Below are 19,951 nucleotides of genomic sequence, written 5' to 3' on the forward strand. Positions count from 1 at the left end.
GAGTTGAAATTCATATTAATGGTCCGCAGGATTTAAAATTATGAGTTTGCTGGTCCCTGGGGTCCTAAAGGTTAGCAATCCCTTGCCCTAATCATCCTAGTTGCTCTTCTCTGCACTTTTTCTAGAGTCTCAACATCTTTTTCATAGTGTGGTGACCAAAACTGGGTGCAATATTCTAGGGGTGCCTTGACTAAGGCTTTATAGAGTGGTATTAGTACCTCACGTGATCTTGATTGTATCCTTCTGTTAATGCAAAAATTCAGTGAAGATCCTTACCTTCTCCCCATCTTTGCCAACTTCTCCAGGTTCTCCTTTGTCACCGGTGTGCCCCTAAAAAAAGAAAAGCAAGAGGGATCAGAATCCCATTTCTGAAAGCTCTGAAAGTGTTCAGAAACCCCTCCAAAAAAAAAAAAAAAAAAAAGGAGAGGTTATTATTACATCTACAGAATCACCGAAAAAGAAATGTCCTTTCTATTTCCGATGTGAACATTGAGAACTAGAGGACCGACAAGGCAGAAAATGCCATCAGCCTTTATGGCTATTGTAAATTATTTAGACCAGCTTTACAGGCAGGCCTCGACTTATGACTTACGACCACAGTTGGGGCCAGAATTTCTGTGACTAAGCAAAGCAGTTGTTAAGTGATGCGTACTTGTAAGTTCCAGGGTTCCGTTACTTCTCCATCGAGAAGGCAGAGTTTCATCTATTGAGCTCAGCATTTTGCTGCTGACTGAGGCCATTTAGATCTTCCGGATAGAAGCTCAAAGAGGCAGGAAGAAGCAAATAACACTATCAAAACTGCCACCTCACGCCTGCATTCTCCTGGGGGGAAGGGGGAAAGGGAGAGGGAATGCTTGGGGAAAGTGAAAGTAATGGACATGAGCATGGCTCTCAGAGAAAGCACCTCAAGGTCGTTTCCCTGGGAGAAGAATGCAGCTGCAAGACAGTCTACACCAGGGCATCAAACTCACATTGTGTTTTGACCTCGGCTTCCCCCAAAAAGCACTAAGCAGATTCTTTGTCCCAGCAAAAGCCCTTTTATTAAAAGAAGGTGAATTTCTTGCATTCACTTTCAGCCAAAGTCCTGGCAAACAGTCTCTCAAGGGTATAATTAGGAGCACAGACCTTATCTAGCTTGGAGAGCTGCCGAGTAAATATTTCCAAACGCAGTGCTGACAAGGAAGGACTCAGCACAGAGTCTCTGAGATGCACAGACAGATCTTCACACTGCTGCAACCAACGAATTCTTTCCTGCGAAAGCCCCCTCCCCTTTTGCTCCTCTTTTAATCCCTATGGGAGGGGCCATTCATCGTTCACCTGTGGCCTTACTCCCACATTGACTCTTAGTCATTGTTCTTTTGGCAGCTCTGCGCATGTGCAGGCTGGGGACTCCGAAGGCAGCTGATGACTGCCAGTCTGCCCTGGCCTCATCTTTGCCTCTGACGTAGAGCCCTCGTCCGAGCCTTCCTCTGTCTCCAGGACTGGCCCATGTTTCTCCCCAACCTCCTCACTGTCCGACTCTGCTGCCAGCTCCGCTAGCTGCCAGCGGGCCACAACACATTGTCACGGCTGCAACAAGTGACATATTGGGACTTTCGCCCCCTTCGCTAAACCGGGCATGGGCGTGGCCAGCACGTGATGCATCCAGCCTGTGGGCCGGGGGTTTGACAGCCCTGGTCTGCACTGAGAATGTCTGTTTCAAAAACATTTTCTTTGAAATTGATTGGACAATGAGGAGGACCAGCAATGAGATGTGACCAAGGGCGGGGAGGAAATTATACCGAGAGTTTTGGTGTGCAAACTTCAGTTCTGGCATTGCGTTATTGAATTCCACTTGACCTTCAGTAAATTATACCTTTCTCAACAAATGGAGTTAAGGATCGCTCTTGTTTAAAGGTTCAAGATGAGGCAGGACTGACACACAGACTCCTCCTAATGACCAACTATCATGTGATAAAGATTTCCCAAACAGAGAATATATCTCAAGAAGTCCTCAGTTCAATTAACAAGTATTCCGTACCTTGAATCCTGGTATTCCCGGTGGTCCTGGAAGGCCCGGTGGACAGAGCGATGGACACTATATTCCAAACAAACCAGAAATTAATACCAGAGTTATAAAACAATCCACAGGATGGTCACTTTTTATCAGTATGTGTTCTGACCCACGGCCTTTTCCAACAAATCAAAACACAATCCAAAAGGAACAGAAACCTTGTAATGCTTTGGCAAAATAATTAGCTGTGATAAGCACAAACCTTGCCAAACTGTGCAAGACTTGGCAAAAGATAACAGACAAGAAATAATTTGCGATACAAGAATCTCCAAATACAAACTCAGGATACTGGAATGTCCACGAGACTGGAGTTTCAAAACGTTTTTGCCTTCTGCAAAGTACCTTCGTTTCACAGCTGGCTTTTATCTTCTTGAAGGAGGGGCCATTACCTTGCAGCCTTACTCCCGAGTCACCCATGCTCTTGTAACTGTTCTTTCCTTTGAGCAGCCCTGTGCACATGCGCACTTGGCACAGGCTCCTCGGGAACCTCCTCATCACTGCTGCCAGCCCCCACAATATCTAAAGGCAGCAGTGCACTCCCTAATGGTCCTGGCACCTCATTTGAGTCCTCGCTCTCCTCAGCCGTCTGCACCTGCTGCCGGCTAACCACAACAGTATGTAGTGCTCATTTACTGTCCTCAATTGGGACTGGCAGCTCCATTGCTTAACAGCATGTTTGTTAAGTGAAACATCACGTGACCATGCTGACTTATTTCTGGCTGTGGCCATTAAGTGAATAATCTGTGATCATTAAGTGCAACATCACGTGACCAAAACTTGTGACTTCCTGCTGGCTTCCCCAGTGACTTTGCTAGTTGGAAGTCGGCTGTGAAAATCACAAATGTTGGATCTCGTGACCTTGCGAAGTTGAGTCCATTGTGATGGGGAGCCATTTGCCAAGCACCCAAATTGCGATCACGTGACTGAGGGTATGCTGCAATGGCTGTAAGTTTGAGGACCAGCTGCAAATCTCCTTTTTCAGCATTCTTGTGATTGTAAACAATCGCTGAATGAGCAGTTGGCAAGTGAGGACCATCTGTAGTAATTCAGTCACAAGGCAGTCAAGCTAGTTGGATTGCTGTAAATTTCATTTAGCTTGGTTCATGTTGGATTAAGAGTTTTAGGATTTTCCAAGAGCCAATCTACAACCTTCAGGGCTTTAAAATGAGAAGTATCTTTATTTCCTTATTGCTTTTTTTCTTAGTAATATTCCTTTCCAAAATTTATAGTATTTCTACTAATAATACCATATTCTAATATCAGGCAGAGAAGAGGAAAGAGGAAAATCACTGCTGTTTTCTGCTCAACTTCTGTAAAGACAATTTCAGTAAGGTGGTTGGAAAAAATTTTAACCTTCTCCTTGAGTAGCAATTAGGTAGCTGAAGAGTTTGTCAAAACAACAGGTGTGAAGTCTTGGAATGCTGTTTGCTACCTCCCATTAGTGTCATGTTTATTTCCACACAACAACAACCCTGTCAGGTGAGTTGGGCTGAGAGAGAGAGTGACTGGCCTAAAATAATCCAGCAGCTTTCATGCCTAAGGCAGACTAGAACTCACAGTCGCCTGGTGATTGGTCCAAAGTCACCCAGCTGGCTTTCATGCCTAAGGTGGGACTAGAACTCACAGTCCTCTGGTGACTGGCCCAGGTCATCCAGCTGGCTTTCGTGGCTAAGGTGGGACTTGAATCCACAACTTCTTGATTTCTAGCCTGGTGCCTTAATTACTACAATAAACTGATTCTTCCAGTTATCACTCAAATAGCCCAGAAAAAGGCAGTGGAAAATCTTTATACCAGATGGATGACTATGCCAATTAATCTCTAAGAGGTTCAAATTTAATTTGATCTGATCCAATTCATTCCAATTCAGACTTTGTGGGTATTCTATAAGCAAACACTGAAGACAAAGAAACACCATCAGTGATGATATGTTGTTGTTGTTGTTGTTAATGATGTTGATGATGACAATGACACACTGATGATGTTATCTAGTTTGGTAAAGAAATGTCTGCAAGCAAAATACCAAATTCACAGAGCACCAAGGATCCCACAGTTCAGCCCTGAGTTCTCTTCTGTCAATAGAGTTCAGTTTTGCATCACTAAATAAGATCATTTTCAAGAGGCCTAAATTAAATTAGGTCTTTACTTTACTTTATTGTCATCGCACCTTGTACAACAAAATTAAATACCATCTTCAGTGTACAATTTATATGAAAATAAACACAAACACACATCCTTCACATTCTATACATTGAATTGAAAACCCCTGATATTGCATTCATACTGCACTATTATACAGTAGACTTCAATAGTGTTACTGCCCTAATAGTCATTATTATTATTATTATTATTATTATTATTATTATTATTATTATTATTATTATTATTATTAATGATGTCTCATGCCTAAATTAGTGTTTCTCAACCGTGGCAGCTTGAAGGCGCATGGACTTCAATTCATGGCTGGCTGGGAATCTGGGAATTGAAGTCCACACCTTTTCAAGTTGCCATGGTTGAGAAACACTGGTCTAAACAAATAATCTTGGTGTTTACATCTGCAGCTCAATAAAATCTCACACAGAAACCTGAAAAGTGGAAAAATGCACACCTGAAGATCTCTAGTATGGTCAAACGCTCCAGGGAGACCCTGCAACAAGGAAAATGCAGCACGTTTCATGGGGAGCATAGCTTACAGACACCCAGTGTTGTTAAAGCACATATAACACACTTAACCCGAGTCAGGAAAAAGCATTCTCAAAATGCCAACCTTGATTAAATTAATTTTCTTCCTTTTTGAGTAAGTTGCATAAACCCAACCAATTTGCTTAACCGATGGCTTGATATACAGGTAGTCCTCAGCTTATGACCACCACCGAACCCAATTTTTTTGTCGCTTGGTGAAACTTTAATTAAATGAGTTTTACCCCATGTTATGACTGTTCTTGCCACTATCTTGAGTTCATGTCAAGAGGCAGGGGTGGGATTCTACCGGTTCGGACCGGTTCAACTGAACCGGATGCCAAATTTGCATCTGGTTCACCCACCCGGTATTTGAACCGATCGGCTGGCCCCTCCCACCCCTCCCCGCTCCTCCCATGAATCTCCACACGGCCCGTTTTCAATGTAGGGGTCCACACGGAGGCTCTGGGAGGGGGAAAACTGGGCCTTCCGGAAGTCCAGAAACGGGCCTGTTTTTGCCTTCCAGAGGGCCTTCAGAGCTTGGGAGAGGCCATTTTCACCTTCCCAGAGGCTCGAGGGAAGCCTCCGGACCTTGGGAAGGTGAAAAATGGCTCTACTGGAAGTACCGGAAGTCACAAAATGGGCCCGTTTCCAGCTTCCGGAGGGCCTCCAGAGCCCAGGGGAGGGCGCTTTCACCCTTCCAGAGGCCCGAGGGAAGCCTCTGGACCCTTGGGAAGGCGAAAAACGGCCCTCCCGGATGTACCAGTAGGCCACACCCACCATGGCCACGCCCACCCAGCAACTGGGCAGCAAATCGGTTGCTGGGATTTTTGAATCCAACCCCTGGTCAGAGGGTTTGTCGTGTTTGGGGAACTGGGTCAGAACACATCCCCTCTCTCCTCCACCCTGCTGGTCGACAAAGCCTGAAGTGTTGGGGAACTCTGATCTAAAACAAATCTTAACTTACGGGTGGTCCCGGAGGTCCTGGGGGTCCAGGAAACCCTGGAAGTCCAGATGGTCCCTAAAAAGAAGAAGAAATAAAATCAGTTCCAAAGCAGAGACCTTCAACTTACGTTATATTCAATAATTTATGGAAAGCATCTTTACCTACTTAACTGGCTGGCAGAATGGGAACTGTGTCTATTTATATTTTACTTATTATTATGTCTGAGCAAATTTGGCTTTCACACCTTCCAGTACAGCTTAGTAGTAAGGTAGCCTCAACTTATGACCTTAATTGGAACAGTAAAAAAAAAAATCATTGTGAAGTGAAGTGGTTGTTAAGTGAGGTGTTACATGGCCTGATTCAATTTTGTGACCTTTTTAGCCATGGTCATTAAGCGAGACATCACACAATAGCAATAGCACTTAGACTTATATACAACTTCACAGTGCTTTGCAGCCCTCTTTAAACAGTTTTACAGAGTCAGCCTCTTGCCCCCCAACAATCTGGGTCCTCATTTTACCAACCTCAGAAGGATGGAAGGCTGAGTCAACCTTGAGGCAGTCACGATCGAACTCCCAACTGTGGGCAGAGTTAGCCTGCAATGCTGCATTTTAACCACTGCACCACCACGGTTCATAATTTATGACCTTCCTTGCCAAATCCCATGCTTTGCTTGTCAGAAGTCAGCCAGCAAGGTTGCAAATAGCAATCATGTGACCCTGGGACACTGCATCTGTCTTAAATGCATGCCAATTGCCAAGCACCTGAATCGTAACCATATGGTCGTGGGGATGCAGCAATGGTCATAAGTGTGGTTGTAAGTCACTTTTTTCAGTGCCTTTGTAACATTTGACACTTGCTAAATGAATGGTCGTAAGTTGAGAACTATCTGTAGCAATTTCCAGAAGTGCAAATAAAATCTGAATAAATGTCTTCTTAGTCCAACAATTTTAAAGGACATCACAATCTACAAGCCAGGATACTAAATTATTATTATTATTTATTACATTTATAAGCCACTCATCTTGCGGTTCGAGGCAACTCTGAAATGTCTCAGCGTTAGCCCAAAGAACCAACTGCCACCCTCTATAATTTTTGGGAAGCAGCACTGTGAGCAAAACCCCACTGTCTTCTAGCACTGATGATGTTACCTAGTTGAATAATGAAACGTCTACAAGAAAAGAACCAACCCAGAGACTACCAAGGACCCCACAGTTCAGTCTTGAGCTACAGATATTCTCTTGTATCGAGATCATAAACAGGACTTGAAAGACCTTAAATCTCCATTTTGTATTGTTCAGTTACTCCCCAACTGGCAAGGGGGTGGGAAGAAATTGCATGGTAATAATACCCTAGAGCAGGGGTGTCCAACCTTGGCAACTTTAAGACTTGTGGACTTCAACTTCCAGAATTCCTCAGCCAGCTTTGCTGGCTGAGGAATTCTGGGAGTTGAAGTCCACAAGTCTTAAAGTTGCCAAGGTTGGACACCCCTGCCCTAGATGGAGGTTAATCCAGTGGCGGGATTTCAATAATTTAACAACCAGTTCTCCCAGGATCAGGTTGGCTGTCATGCGAGACGTGGCCCACCCCCATCCTTCAGCTCCACCACACATGCGGGACGATCCTCCCGCGATGTGGATCCTGGGCGCTGCACTGCAATGGAGAAACGGGAAATGGAGGCAGCTGGCACAAGGGAAGGAGGAGGAGCAGGGAGAAGAAAGAGGGAAAGCGGCTTTCTTCCCTTGTGCCAGCTGCTCCGTTTCCCATTTCTTCATTGCAGCGCAGTGCCCAGGATCCACTTTGATAGCGGGAGGTGGGTAACTTAACAACTGGTTCTGTTGAACCAGTGTGAACCAGCTGAATCCCACCACGGAGTTTATCCCGTTATGAAATTCTGTCCTGGATTCATCAGAACAAGGAAAAAGAAGGAAACTTACAGGTGAGCCTTTCTGTCCCCTTCCTCCCAGAAGACCACTGGTGCCTGGAGGTCCCTGTTAAAAGACAGAAGACAAATAAATGTTAATGTTTATTCTTTTATTTTTTTAAAAAAAGAGGCAAGGGCTTCAAATTTCTCTCCTTTGCCCCCACCCCAAGTTCTTCGTCTGGTCACTGCAGCCCTTTAAGGACAGCCGAGAATGGCTCTTCGGGACTCAATTGGAAGGACTTCAATTCAATCCACATTTATTCTTTTTCCTAATTTGGTTTTTTTTAAAAAAATGATTTACCGGTGGCCCTGCTGGTCCTTTGCCCTGAAAAATGAGAAGGAAAATGCATGGTTAAAATGGCACAAATCCAGATTAGCTGGTCATTTGGAAATCGGTTCCTTCCACCCATGCTTCTTCCCTTACAGGCAGTCCTTAACTTACAACCATTCACTTAGTGACTATTCAAAGTTCGAATGGCACTGAAAAAAAGTGAATTAGGACTATTTTTCTCACTTACAACCAAGGACCCCTCCTTTACAACCTTTGCACCATCTCAGTGGTCCCCTGATCAACATTTGGACGCTTGGCAACTGACTCATACTTATGAGGGTGGCAGTGTCCTGGGGTCATGTGATCCCTTTTTGCGACAATTCTGACAATCAAACTCAATGGGGAAGCCTGATTCACTTCATAACATTACTACCTTAACAACTGCACTGATTCAGTTAACAACTGTGGTAAGGAAGGACATAAAATGGGGCAAAACTCACTTAACAACTGTCTTGCTTGGAAATGGATTTTGGACTCAAATGTGGTTGTAAGTTGAGAATTACCCTTATAATGAATAGACAACTGGATACACACATTCCCTATTCCCAAAATATAAATACAGAGGTCTTTTAGCAGTGGGATAGAGAAATGCATGCATGGAAAACTGAGATGATTATGGGACTAGTTAGAGAACTGAAAGCTCTCCTTCCCGCCTTTTAATTAATTTGTGACATTACATTTTCATCATCCTAGCCTCTTTTTAAAATCTATACCCTGTTTTAATGTTTTAAATATTTGATTTGTTGATTGATAGAGCCAAAACATCTGTCTGATGTGGAGGACTAAACTTTCTTTCTCTGCAAAACCAAAGATTCATGATACATCTTTATCAAAGCTGGTAGGCCAATATCCAATACTAATAGAATAACAGAGTTGGAAGGGACCTTGGAGGTCTTCTAGTCCAACCCCTTGCTCAGGCAGGAAACCTTATACCATTTTAGAGAAATAGTGGTCCAATCTCTTCTTAAAAACTTCCAGTGTTGAAGCATTCACAATCTCTGGAGGCAAGTAGTTCCACTGGTTAATTGTTCTGTCAGGAAATTTCTTCTCAGTTCTAGGTTCTAAGAAGCAACAGATGGAAACTAATCAAGGAGAGAATCAACCTAGAACTAAGGAGAAATTTCCTGGCAGTTAGAACAATTGACCAGTGGAACAACTTGCCTCCAGAAGTTGTGGGTGCTCCAACAACTGGAAGTTTTTAAGAAGAGATTGGATAACCATTTGTCTGAAATGGTATAGGGTTTCCTGCCAGAGCAGGGGGTTGGACTAGAAGACCTCCAAGATCCCTTCCAACTCCTCTTCTCTTCTCTTCTCTTCTCTTCTCTTCTCTTCTCTTCTCTTCTCTTCTCTTCTCTCCTCTCTCTCCTCTCCTCTCCTCTCCTCTCCTCTCTCCTCTCCTCTCTTCTTAACCCTAAGTGGATTCTCACCCCAATGTGATTTTTCCTTTTTTTTTTTTTCTAGATTGCTTAATGGGAGAAATAGACATGGATCTTTTCACTTACTGCTGGCCCAACAGATCCCGCTGCTCCTATACTTCCCTAGGAGGGCAAAACACAAAAATTAGTTCTCTCCATCTTAAAAAGACCGCTGATACAAGAATAATCCTTCAATAGGATAGATTAAGGGAAAAAAATACACACAGAGAAATGGTTTGAGGTGCATGGAAGGAGATCTTATTTATACCAGTGAACATTGTTGTCAAACTACATGATGCGGCTTTATCAGATCAATATATATGCTGTGTCCACATTACAACTCCAAACCAGATGCAAACATATTTATCTGAAGAGAAATTTAAAACACAGAAAAGCCTTGGTTACAGAAATGTATTTTATTTGGAAAATCACTTGTCAAAATATTTATACTAGGAAAAGTATAGGGCAGGGGTGTCCAACCTTGGCAACTTTAAGCCTGGAGGACTTCAACTCCCAGCTTTGCTGGCTGGGGAATTCTGGGAGTTGAAGTCCTCCAGGCTTAAAGTTGCCAAGGTTGGACACCCCTTTTATAGGGTGTCTGTCACTAACCCAGACAGATCTGGACAACAATTTGGGGTTCTCCTGGACTTGCAGCTCCTGCTTGAGGAGCAGTCGGCAGTTGCAACTCGGAGAATCTTTTGCACAATTTCACATTGTGCACCAGGTATGTCCGTTCCTGAATTAGGAGTCTCTGCAGCTAGTCATTCAGGCTCTACTCATCTCAGGGTTGGACTACTGCAATGCACTCTCCATAGGGTTACCCTTGAAGACCATTCAGGAGCTACAGATGGTGTAGAGCAGTGGCCCCCAACCTTTTTTGTGCCGCGGCCCGGTACCGGCATCACAAAATGATCCGCGGCCCGGTACCAGCATCAGCACGCATGACAAAGAAAGGCGAGCCGAGCGAACGGCCAGCCAGCCGTCCCGCGCTTCTCCCCGCCACCTTCAACTCCTCCTTTGTACCTTTGTCGATGGGCTTCGCTTCGGGACGGCTTCGGGACAGTTGCTCGGCTCGCCTTGCCTTGGGTGCTGAAAGAATCCTCGCGCCTTAGTTTCGTTCGAAGCCCCCCCCTAAGGCGCGAGGATTCCTTCAGGACCCAAACGCCGCTTTCCAACCGGAAAAGCTCACCCGGAAGCACTTTCTCGTCAAACAAGATGGCGGCCCCAGCAAACCGGCGGCCCGGTAGGAAATGTTCCACGGCCCGGTACCGGTCCGCGACGGTGTTGGACCCCTGGTATAGAGGGCAGTGGTGAAGGCAGTTTTTCTTTGGGGGGCAGGGCATGAATGGCTCCTGTAACACCACTGCTCCATGAGCTGCATTGGTTTCTGGTTCGCTTCCGGGTGCAATTTAAGATGATCACCTTTAAAGTTCTTGTCTATGGAGATTCTCAGTCATCCAGGTCATGGTTGTCTCAAAGGTGCTTTTCCAAGAGGCAACTGGACTTTCTGGTTTTTCTTTGAAGACATTTCACTTCTCATCCAAGAAGCTTCTTCAGCTCTGACTGGATGATGGAGAACGGAAGGATTTATATTCCTTGCAGACAGCTGGTCATTTGCATTCTTTTTGAGGGTCATTGAAGCACTTGGAGGTTTATCTGTGTCCTCAAGTTTGCCTGAGCGGTGCTCCTGGTTCTTGTAGTCTGCAATTTTCCTCTGGAGATCCATTCCTACTCCCACGCCATTCCAAGGGGGTTCATCCCAAATTGTATAGCTAAAAGCATGTAGAGATTGTCAGCCATCCAGGTCATAGTTGTCTCAAAGGTGCTTTTTTTCTTGTTTTTTTTTTTTTTTTAAAGATGTTTTGCTTCTCATCTAAGAAGCTTCTTCAGCTCTGACTGGATGGTGCTTTTTTCAAGAGGCAATTGGGCTCCCTTCTTTTTTCTTTGAAGACGTTTCACTTCTGATCCTTCCATTCCCCACCATCCTGTCAGAGCTGAAGAAGCTTCTTGGATGAGAAGTGAAACATATTCAAAGAAAAAACAAGAAAGCCTTGAAAAAGCACCTCTGGGACTTAAAGCCCTTGGTTGCATAGGTCCAGTTTACATGAGAGACCATCTCATCCCACTGGGACTGGCCAGTCCCACTCGTGCTGGCAGAGGAGGTATGCTGTGGGTCCCATCAGCCCAATTATTCCAGCTGACAGGGTCCAGAAAGAGAGTCTTCTTCGCTGTTGCTCCTTCCCTTTGGAACATCTTGCCCCCCCGTACCCCCCATGTAAGGTTGGCCCCAACTAATTGGGATATTCTACCAGTTCGGCCCAGTTTGGGTGAACTGGTAGTAAAAAATGCTACCGTTTGGCTGAATCGGTAGTAAAAAAACAGCTACTGGTTCGGCCGAACTGGTATTTCTTTCTTTCTTTCTTTCTTTCTTTCTTTCTTTCTTTCTTTCTTTCTTTCTTTCTTTCTTTCTTTCTTTCTTTCTTTCTTTCTTTCTTTCTTCTTTCTTTCTTTCTTTCTCTCTTTTCCTCCTGACGATCAGCTGTTTTGATGATCAGCTGTGCTGGGATCCCCCTCGCTGTCTTACTGCTTCGCCCAGGCGGCTTCCCTGAGGCCCAGGAGGCAAAAAAAACGGATCACAGGTGTGGGGGGGTGGGGGCTGCAAAAAAAGCCACGCCCACCCAGTCACATGGCCATACCCACTTAGCCACTCCCACAGAACTGGTAGTAAAAATATTTGCATCCCATCCCTGTCCCTAACCTCTCTATCTTTCTGTCAGGGCCTAAAGACCTGGCTCTGCCAGTTGGCTTGGGGTTCCAATGGAAGGGCATTCCAGTGGAGGTCGATAGATTAACAACAGATTCCATGTTGCCCCCATCCTACTCCTGCCCTCCCCATTTTTTCATTGGGCTGCAGTGTTTGGCTTTTTGTATCAACTTCTTTATGTCTTTATGTCTTTTGGCATCATCATCATCATCATTTCAGCCATTGTCTATCCACTGCAGGACAAAGCTTCCTTCTGCATGTTTCCAACCCATACGGCCCTGAGCTTTCTTTTCCCAATTGGGCCATCCATACTTGCTGATGTCATCGATCCATCTTGTTTTAGATCTCTTTTTTGTGGACACTTTTGATCAAGTGGGATCCATTCTATGGCTGCCTTGCTCCACCTGCCACCCGTTCTTCTTCAGTGGTGGGAATCAAATAATTTAACAATTCTCTTGCCCTAATGCAGGGGTCCCCAATCGCCGGTCCGCGACCGGTACCGGGCAGCGGAACAACCCTTACCGGGCCGCTGGTTGCTGGGCGCCGCCATCTTTTTTTAAAAGCTGGTGAGCTTTTCCGGGTAGAAAGCCATTTCACCCGAAAAGCTCACCAGAGCTAGTTAGCCGCCATCTTTTATGACGAAACAGCGCCCGGTGACGCCACCGAAGCGCCTTCGTCATAAAAGATGGCGGCGCCCAGTTGACGCCGCCGGGCACGCGCGCCCAGCTGATGTCGGAACCGGGCAAGGCGCGAAAAGGTTGGGGATCCCTGCCCTAATGAGTTCTTCCAACAATCAGCTTGCCAAACTGCTCAGAAAGTTAACAACCGGTTCTCCCAAAGTGGTGCAAACCGACTGAATCCCATCACTGTTTTTCTTGCTCCATTTCCATTTCAATTCTTTTACTCTCTTGATGATCCCATTTACTTTTTGTTTGTTCTCTAGCCCATTTGGAGATCTTTCTATCTTGTCTTGTAATGCCGAGCATGTATCTTTCTATGGCTTTTTGCGTCATTTGTAGCTTTTGTATTGATTGTGAGGCTAGTGTCCTGGATTCACTGGCATATATGTAGTCTTTTGGCTTACATAGTTTTTATCTTTTAGTATTGTAAACTGCTCAGATTTACCCTGAAGATGGGCAGTCACTATATGTTAGAAAGAAAGGACAAAAGAATGAAAGAAAGAAAGAAAGAAAGAAAGAAAGAAAGAAAGAAAGAAAGAAAGAAGGAAGGAAGGAAGGAAGGAAGGAAGGAAAGAAGAAAAAGAAAGAAAGAAGCAAGGAATGAAAGAAAGAAAAAGAAAGAAAGAAGGAAGGAAAGAAGGGAGGAAGAAAAAAAGAAAGAGACAGAAGGAAAGAAAGAAAAAGAAAGAAAGAAAAAGAAAGAAAGAAGGAAGGAAGGAAAAAAAGAAGGAAGGAAGGAAAAAAAGAGGAAAGAAAGAAGGAAAGAAGGGAGGGAGGGAGGAAGAAAGAAAGAAAAGTAGGAAAGAAAGAAGGAAAAAAGAATGAAGGGAAGAAGGAAGGAAGGAAGGGAGGGAGGAAGGAAGGAAGGAAGGAAGGAAGGAAGGAAGGAAGGAAGGAAGGAAGGAAATACTACAAAATGGAGTCAAAAGAAGCTTGTGTTTGGGCACATGAGGAATGATCAAATTATAACTGACTGATTTCTCCAGTTCAGACTGAATTGGTAAAACTACTGGCTGCACCACTGAAGCCATCTTAGTTTTCTACCTCAAGTGATTTTTCATACTTCACATCTTCCCCTTCTTTCTGCTGTAAGGCCAGGTATTTTTCTTTCTTTCCTTTTCACCTGACCAAATTCTCAAAGTCTGAATTTCAACTTGGGAGAACAGGTTGGCATGCTTGCCCTTTAATTGTGCACTTGAATAGTTGTCACAATCCATTCAATTTTGCTAATTAAAGCCTTTAAGAGTGTGCTTAGGGCACAGAAGAGTGGAAGACTGTATTGAAACTTAGGGGCTGAACGACATAGGTGTGCTTTTGAAAAACAACTAAATAGCAACAAATTCCTTATTTGTGCAATCACACTTGACCAAGTATTCAATTCAATCACACTTGACCAAGTATTCAATTCAATTCATTCAATTTCATTCAATTTCATTCAATTTGGATAGCAAAAAGTTTGGCATTTATTTAGCCTTGAGTTCAAGATTAGCATTGTTTTTACTAGTCTTGTAATAGGAATAAAACTGCTGTTTTATTTGCACAGCAGTAGGCTGGTATTTATTTAGCATTTTGCTCAACACTAGCAATATTTTTATTGTCTATTAAAGGCGACCTTTTATGTAGAAATGCAATGTACAGCAGGCAAAAAATTGTAATTAGCTCCCATCTGCTTTCAAAAATCAGGCAGCAATTTTTTTGAAGTTCACATCCATTCACAAATGCCAGGTTAATTAAAAAAAAAACACTTTTTGCATTTTCCAGTCTATTTACCCCATGACCTTGGCTGGTTAGAAAATAATTGTTTGTGTTGCTCTCCTTTGTAACAGCTTCTGGAGGAGAACATTTGACTTTCTAACTGGAAAGTTGCCAAACACGGCTGTCAGTTCTCATAAGAAGTCATCCACCCAACTCTAACCTTTTCTGAGTTCAATCCCCCTAATTTGCAGAAATTTAATTAATGTTCAATCTTTCCCTATGAAAATCCTATTAGGGGATGTTGGGGGAACTGTCAATGAAATCAAAACTAGACAAGTTCCTCACACAAATATATTTTAAACTTGGAATCTTTAAGATGTGTGGACTTCAATTCCACAAATTACCCCAGAATTCCCCAGCCAGCCTGTGTGTACTTCAACTCCCATAATTCCCCAGCCAGCCTGCGTGAACTTCAACTCCCAGAATTCCCCAGCCAGCCTGTGTGAACTGCAACACCCAGCATTCCCTAACAAGCATGCTGATATAGGGAATGCTGGGAGTTGAAGTCCACACATGTCAAGTTTGAAAAAATCTTGTTTTGTATCTTAATAATAACAACAACAATGTGTTTGAAAAAGATCATACTGGACACAGCTTGAGTTAACTCATCCTTAGTTGAAGAGCTACACAATAGTGAGCTTCAGTACCAATAAAACAATTGCTTACTCGGTCTCCAGGGGATCCTATTGGTCCAGGTGGGCCATCCAAGCCTGTTAAACCCTGAGAATGAATGAGAAGATATTAGAGAGAATATTAAAATTTATTAGAGAGAATAGGAATTGGGAGGAAATTAGAAATAGAAGAACAATCCTCCTCCTCAACCAAAGTGTGACCACTTTTTTAATGTTTGGATGGAAGACCAACAAGAAACTCTTAATGGTCTAAGTTGGATAGAAAACTTGGAAAACTATTTGTTTGGCATTGATCAGGTGCCAAGGCACTTTTGGATCCAGAGACAATAAACACCCCAATGGATAAAGAAATTTATCTTGGGTGGGCGATGGGAAGAGGAGACAATGAAACACAGGAAGACTGAATACTTACATCTGCCCCGGGAAGGCCTGACAAACCAGCCTCTCCTTTCTTCCCAGGCTTTCCTTGGGATCCTTTAAGGCCCTGAAACCAGGTAAATAGTCGAGCACAATTAATATTAGTACCAGTTCATAAGGTGTAAGACCACACTTGGAATATTGTGTCCAGTTTTGGTCACCCTGATATAACAAAGGTGTTGAGACTCTAAAAAGAGCGTGTCAAGTAATGCACCCCTAGAAAACAAACTCCAAGGCTCTTGAGCGCCTAAAATAATAGTTTATTGGATACATCATATTGGCACAAACTGGTGAAAGCCGACTCTGAGATTTCCAGTGGCTTTCACCTAATTAAAAGTAAATATTTTCCCCTTCCCACCAAGTCACTGGTCATGCTGTCCAATCCAGGGGCTGGCTGGTTGCTCGGTTACTGGCTCCTCCTCTGGCCAGCCATCTGTGAGAATGTCCTTGGCTCCCACAGGAAAACTTTCTTGTTTTGGCTACAAAACCCCATCTAGCTATTTTCCCTCCTCCCACTGCTGTGTGGCAACCCTGAATCCTCCAAGAATGGCGTCAGCCAGGTTTTATTTCAGGGTTGACAGAGTGCAGAGGAGAGCAATGAAGGATCTAAAGGCTAAACCATAAGTTGAATGATTGAGGGAGCTAGGCCTGTCTCTTCTAACGAAGAGGGAGACTAGAGTTGGCATGACAGCAGACCTCCAATATTTGAGGGGCTGCCACAAAGAAGGGGGTGGGGGGTCAACCTATTTCCAGAGTACCTGAAAGCAGGACAAGAAGCAATGGATGGAAACTAATCAAGGAGAGAAGCAACCTAGAACTAAGGAGGAATTTCCTGACAGTTAGAACAATTAATCAGTGGATCGGTTTGCCTTCAGGAGTTGTGGGTGCTCCATCGTTGGAGGTTTTAAAAGAAGAGATTGGACAACCATTTGTCTGGATTTCCTGCTGGAGCAGGGGGTTGGACTAGAAGACCTCCAAGGTCTCTTCCAACTCTGTTATTCTGTCAATATAACAACCACAGACCTGTAACAACATGGATGAAAGGATACCCAGCTTTTATAAACGAATTACCAACTGGTGTGTGGGCTGCTGGCTCAAATGTCCAGTGGGCTTCTCACTCATTCCCATACCTCTCAAGCTTGAAGCTTCTCTAGGTTTATTTCTCTTTGTTCCTTCAAAAGGACCAATGACATAGTGGAAAATGGTCTGGAGATGTTCCCTCACCTCAAAAGCTGGCCAGATTTTTAGCAGTTTTTCTTGCAGGCCTTTTTGCTTCCATACTTGGGTCTCCTTCCTACCAAAATTCATTTCTACCTATGCGTTGAAGAAGATCGCCCCAACAAAATACTATTGTCACAACAAAATAATACTTACTGGTGGTCCTGGCAAACCTGGGGGCCCAGGTTCTCCCTAAACAGGTAAGAAAAAAGAGAGCAGTGTTAACAATGAACAGTTGCAGGAATGGGCCTGGTTAGTCTAGGGAAGAGAAGGACCACAGGAAAGATGATAGCAGTCTTCCAATATTTGAGGGACTGCCCCAGAGAGGAGGAAGGGGTCAAGCTATTTTCCAAAGCACCTGAAGGCCAGACAAGAAATAATGGATGAAAACTGACCGAGAGAGTCAACCTGGAAATAAGGAGAAATATTCTGACAGCGAGAGCAATCAACAAATGGAACAGAAGTTGCCTTCAGAAATTGAGGGAACTTCATCACCGGAAGCTTTCAAGAAGAGACTGGATTGCCATCTGTCAGAAATGATGTAGGGTCTGCTTGGACTAGATGACCTACAAGGTCCCTTTTCAACTCTGTTAATCTATATTTCTGTAATGCTGAAGTAGACCCATGTTAAAATAACAGAACCTAATTATTGTCTCCAAAGTGTGGTGTGGTATGTTGTTTTGCTGGAATAAATTATCCATGAAAATGTACTACCGTGATTTCCACCCCCACCTCCACAGGGTTATAAAAACTTGATGGATGCCAGATTTCCTAACATTTCATTAATTCACATTAATGTTGATCACAGGGCGAAGCAAGCCTTTTCCAGTGAAGCATGTATTTAAACATTCCTCTTAGTAATGTGTGATTAAGCTTTTGTTTTGCTTTAATTTAAGTGAATTAGGGCTTGAGTTTGCCCCAGAGAAGCCATTGTGGCTTTTCTTTTTCCTGAGGAAGAAGCTTTAATGGACTTTCCTTGGTGCCTCTTCAAGAAAGATAGACTGAGGTAATCTCATAAAGGGAGAAAGGAGGGTTCTAGTCTACGTAGAGCTACATCAAATCCACTGCAAATCATCCGGTTAAATCAGTAGGCGACCACTTCTAACCCTTTCTCCTTCTAGTCAGAACTTATTTATATTGATTGATTAGCCTATAAGCCCATGATGGCGAACCTGTGGCACAGGGGTAGGATGTGACAGGGTTAACGACCGGTTCGGGATTTACGAGCTTCCCTGCAGGTTGCGAGCCCTGTGCCTGTAAATCGTCATCAGCATGCTGGGTGCAGAGAAGCAGCCTTTGAAACAACCCTCTTTTCCTGTTTTTCTAACTGCAGCTGTGCCTCGTTCAGCAGCTGAAGTTGAAAAATCAGGAAATAAAGATCAGGTAAGAGCCCGGGTGGGCGGGTGGGCTAAAACATGAGCAAACATAGAACCGGTTCTATGTCTGCTGCTCTTCAGAGCTACCAGTTCTACAGAGGTGGACAGAACTGGTAGAAACCCACCACTGCTGTGGCATGCAGCGCCTTCTCTGTGGGCGTGTGAGCTGTCACCCTAGTTCAACTCCACTGCGCATGCACATGTGCCTCCTGCTGGCCAGGTGGTCGTCGGGTCTCTGCTGTGCATGAGTGGGGGGGCAGGGGCTGTGTGCGCATATGCGGGAAATGTGGCATGTGAAGAGGGTGCACACATGTGAGGGGACGGGGCATATGCTAAGAGGCTGCCTGCACATGCATGGGGAGAAAGGCACCTGTGTAGGGGCCATGCATGCATGCATGGGGGTTGGGGCGCATGCACAGGGGCAGCATGCACATTGCATTTTGGGGGTTCGGGCACATACACTGTGGGCACTCTGTCCAGAAAAGGTTAGCCATCACTGCTATAGACCAGGGGTCGCCAACCTTTTGGACCTCCGGGACCACCAAACTCATAATTTTAAATCCCGCGGACCAGACCCTGGGAAAATGCCCCAAAAAGTCTGCAGGAAAATTCCCCACCCCATTTTCCTACTGATAGATCATTCTTTATTTGGGATTGCAGATACTGTCTCCAGCTCTGATCTTGGGGGATTGGGAGAGACTTTTGGCTTCATGTAAGGAAAGCAGCAGAAGCTGCAGAAGTCTTTCCTTCTCTCCCCCAAACTCCACCAGAAACGAGTCTTTGTGAGACTTGTTGTGCCAGCGCAGCCTCTTGGAGCAGGATGCCTTGCAGGGTCCCAAAGACTCATTTCTGGCGGAGTTTGGGGGAGAGAAAGAAAGACTTTTGCTGCTTTCCTTGTGTGCAGCCAAAAGCAGAAAAAGAAAGAAGCGGAAAGAAGCAGCCTGGTGGCCAGGCAAGGCACGTGGGGTGAGTGGGGCAAGTTCCCCCACTCCACCCTTTCCCCTCTCCCCTCACTACCTCATGTTGTTGGCAATGCAAGCGACGCAAGCCTTGTGTTCCCAGGGGCCATGTGGGCGGTGCAGCCTCGTGTTCCCGCGCAGCCTGGATTAATTGCTTTGGGGGGTGACATTTCTCTGTGGACTACCAAAATTTTCTCGTGGACCACTAGTGGTCCCCGGTCCACTGGTTGGCGACCACTGCTATAGACCATATCAACATACAGGTTCAAACACATATTACCCATAAAATTCTAAACGAACAATTTAAAACGAGAGTAGGGTAAAATACAATCGTTATATAGGATAAAATGCAATCATTTAAGACATAAATATGTAAAATAGAAGCAAATGACCTAAAATTGTATTTCTGCATCACCCCTGCCGTCTACCCCATTCAGGTTCTAGTCTGAACTAACTCTGGCCTCCTTGACACTTACATCAATGCCATCCTTGCCAGGTGTCCCAGGAGGTCCTCGCGGTCCAGGCAAGCCTCGTGGTCCTGGCTTCTGGAGACAGGAAAATGGAAGCCTCAGATCAGAAGAAAGTTACCGTTTGAAACGAGTGCATGACAAGGCAAAATATTCAGACTCTTAAAATTCCAACAGGAACTGAAATTCATTGCGATCCCACTCTCCCTCCCTCTGGTGAATTGGGTTTTCTTCTTTGGGGCCGTCTCATTTTGGAAATAAACCTACTGCTTCAAACAGCAATAGTGCTTAGACTTATATGCTGCTTCACAGGGCTTTCCAGCCCTCTCTACGTGGT

General features: G+C 44.5%; 1 protein-coding gene across 1 annotated transcript in view; it reads right to left on the minus strand.

Annotated features, from left to right (window-relative positions):
- Window positions 1-19,951, minus strand: part of COL9A3 (collagen type IX alpha 3 chain) — a 64,010-nt gene that overhangs the window by 40,471 nt on the left and 3,588 nt on the right. The window contains exons 2-12 of the mRNA XM_087959190.1: window positions 19,624-19,692; window positions 16,969-17,004; window positions 15,590-15,661; window positions 15,212-15,265; window positions 9,434-9,469; window positions 7,902-7,925; window positions 7,614-7,667; window positions 5,698-5,751; window positions 4,660-4,698; window positions 2,021-2,077; window positions 277-330 (exon numbers count right to left, since the gene is read on the minus strand). Of these exons, the coding sequence (XP_087815316.1) occupies window positions 277-330; window positions 2,021-2,077; window positions 4,660-4,698; window positions 5,698-5,751; window positions 7,614-7,667; window positions 7,902-7,925; window positions 9,434-9,469; window positions 15,212-15,265; window positions 15,590-15,661; window positions 16,969-17,004; window positions 19,624-19,692 (549 nt within the window). The remainder of the gene's footprint in view (window positions 1-276; window positions 331-2,020; window positions 2,078-4,659; window positions 4,699-5,697; window positions 5,752-7,613; window positions 7,668-7,901; window positions 7,926-9,433; window positions 9,470-15,211; window positions 15,266-15,589; window positions 15,662-16,968; window positions 17,005-19,623; window positions 19,693-19,951) is intronic.

This window comes from Notechis scutatus, chromosome 3, assembly GCF_049901735.1.
Source record: "Notechis scutatus isolate UNSWTSFEM ecotype Mainland chromosome 3, rNotScu1.2, whole genome shotgun sequence".
Lineage (NCBI taxonomy): Eukaryota > Metazoa > Chordata > Lepidosauria > Squamata > Elapidae > Notechis > Notechis scutatus.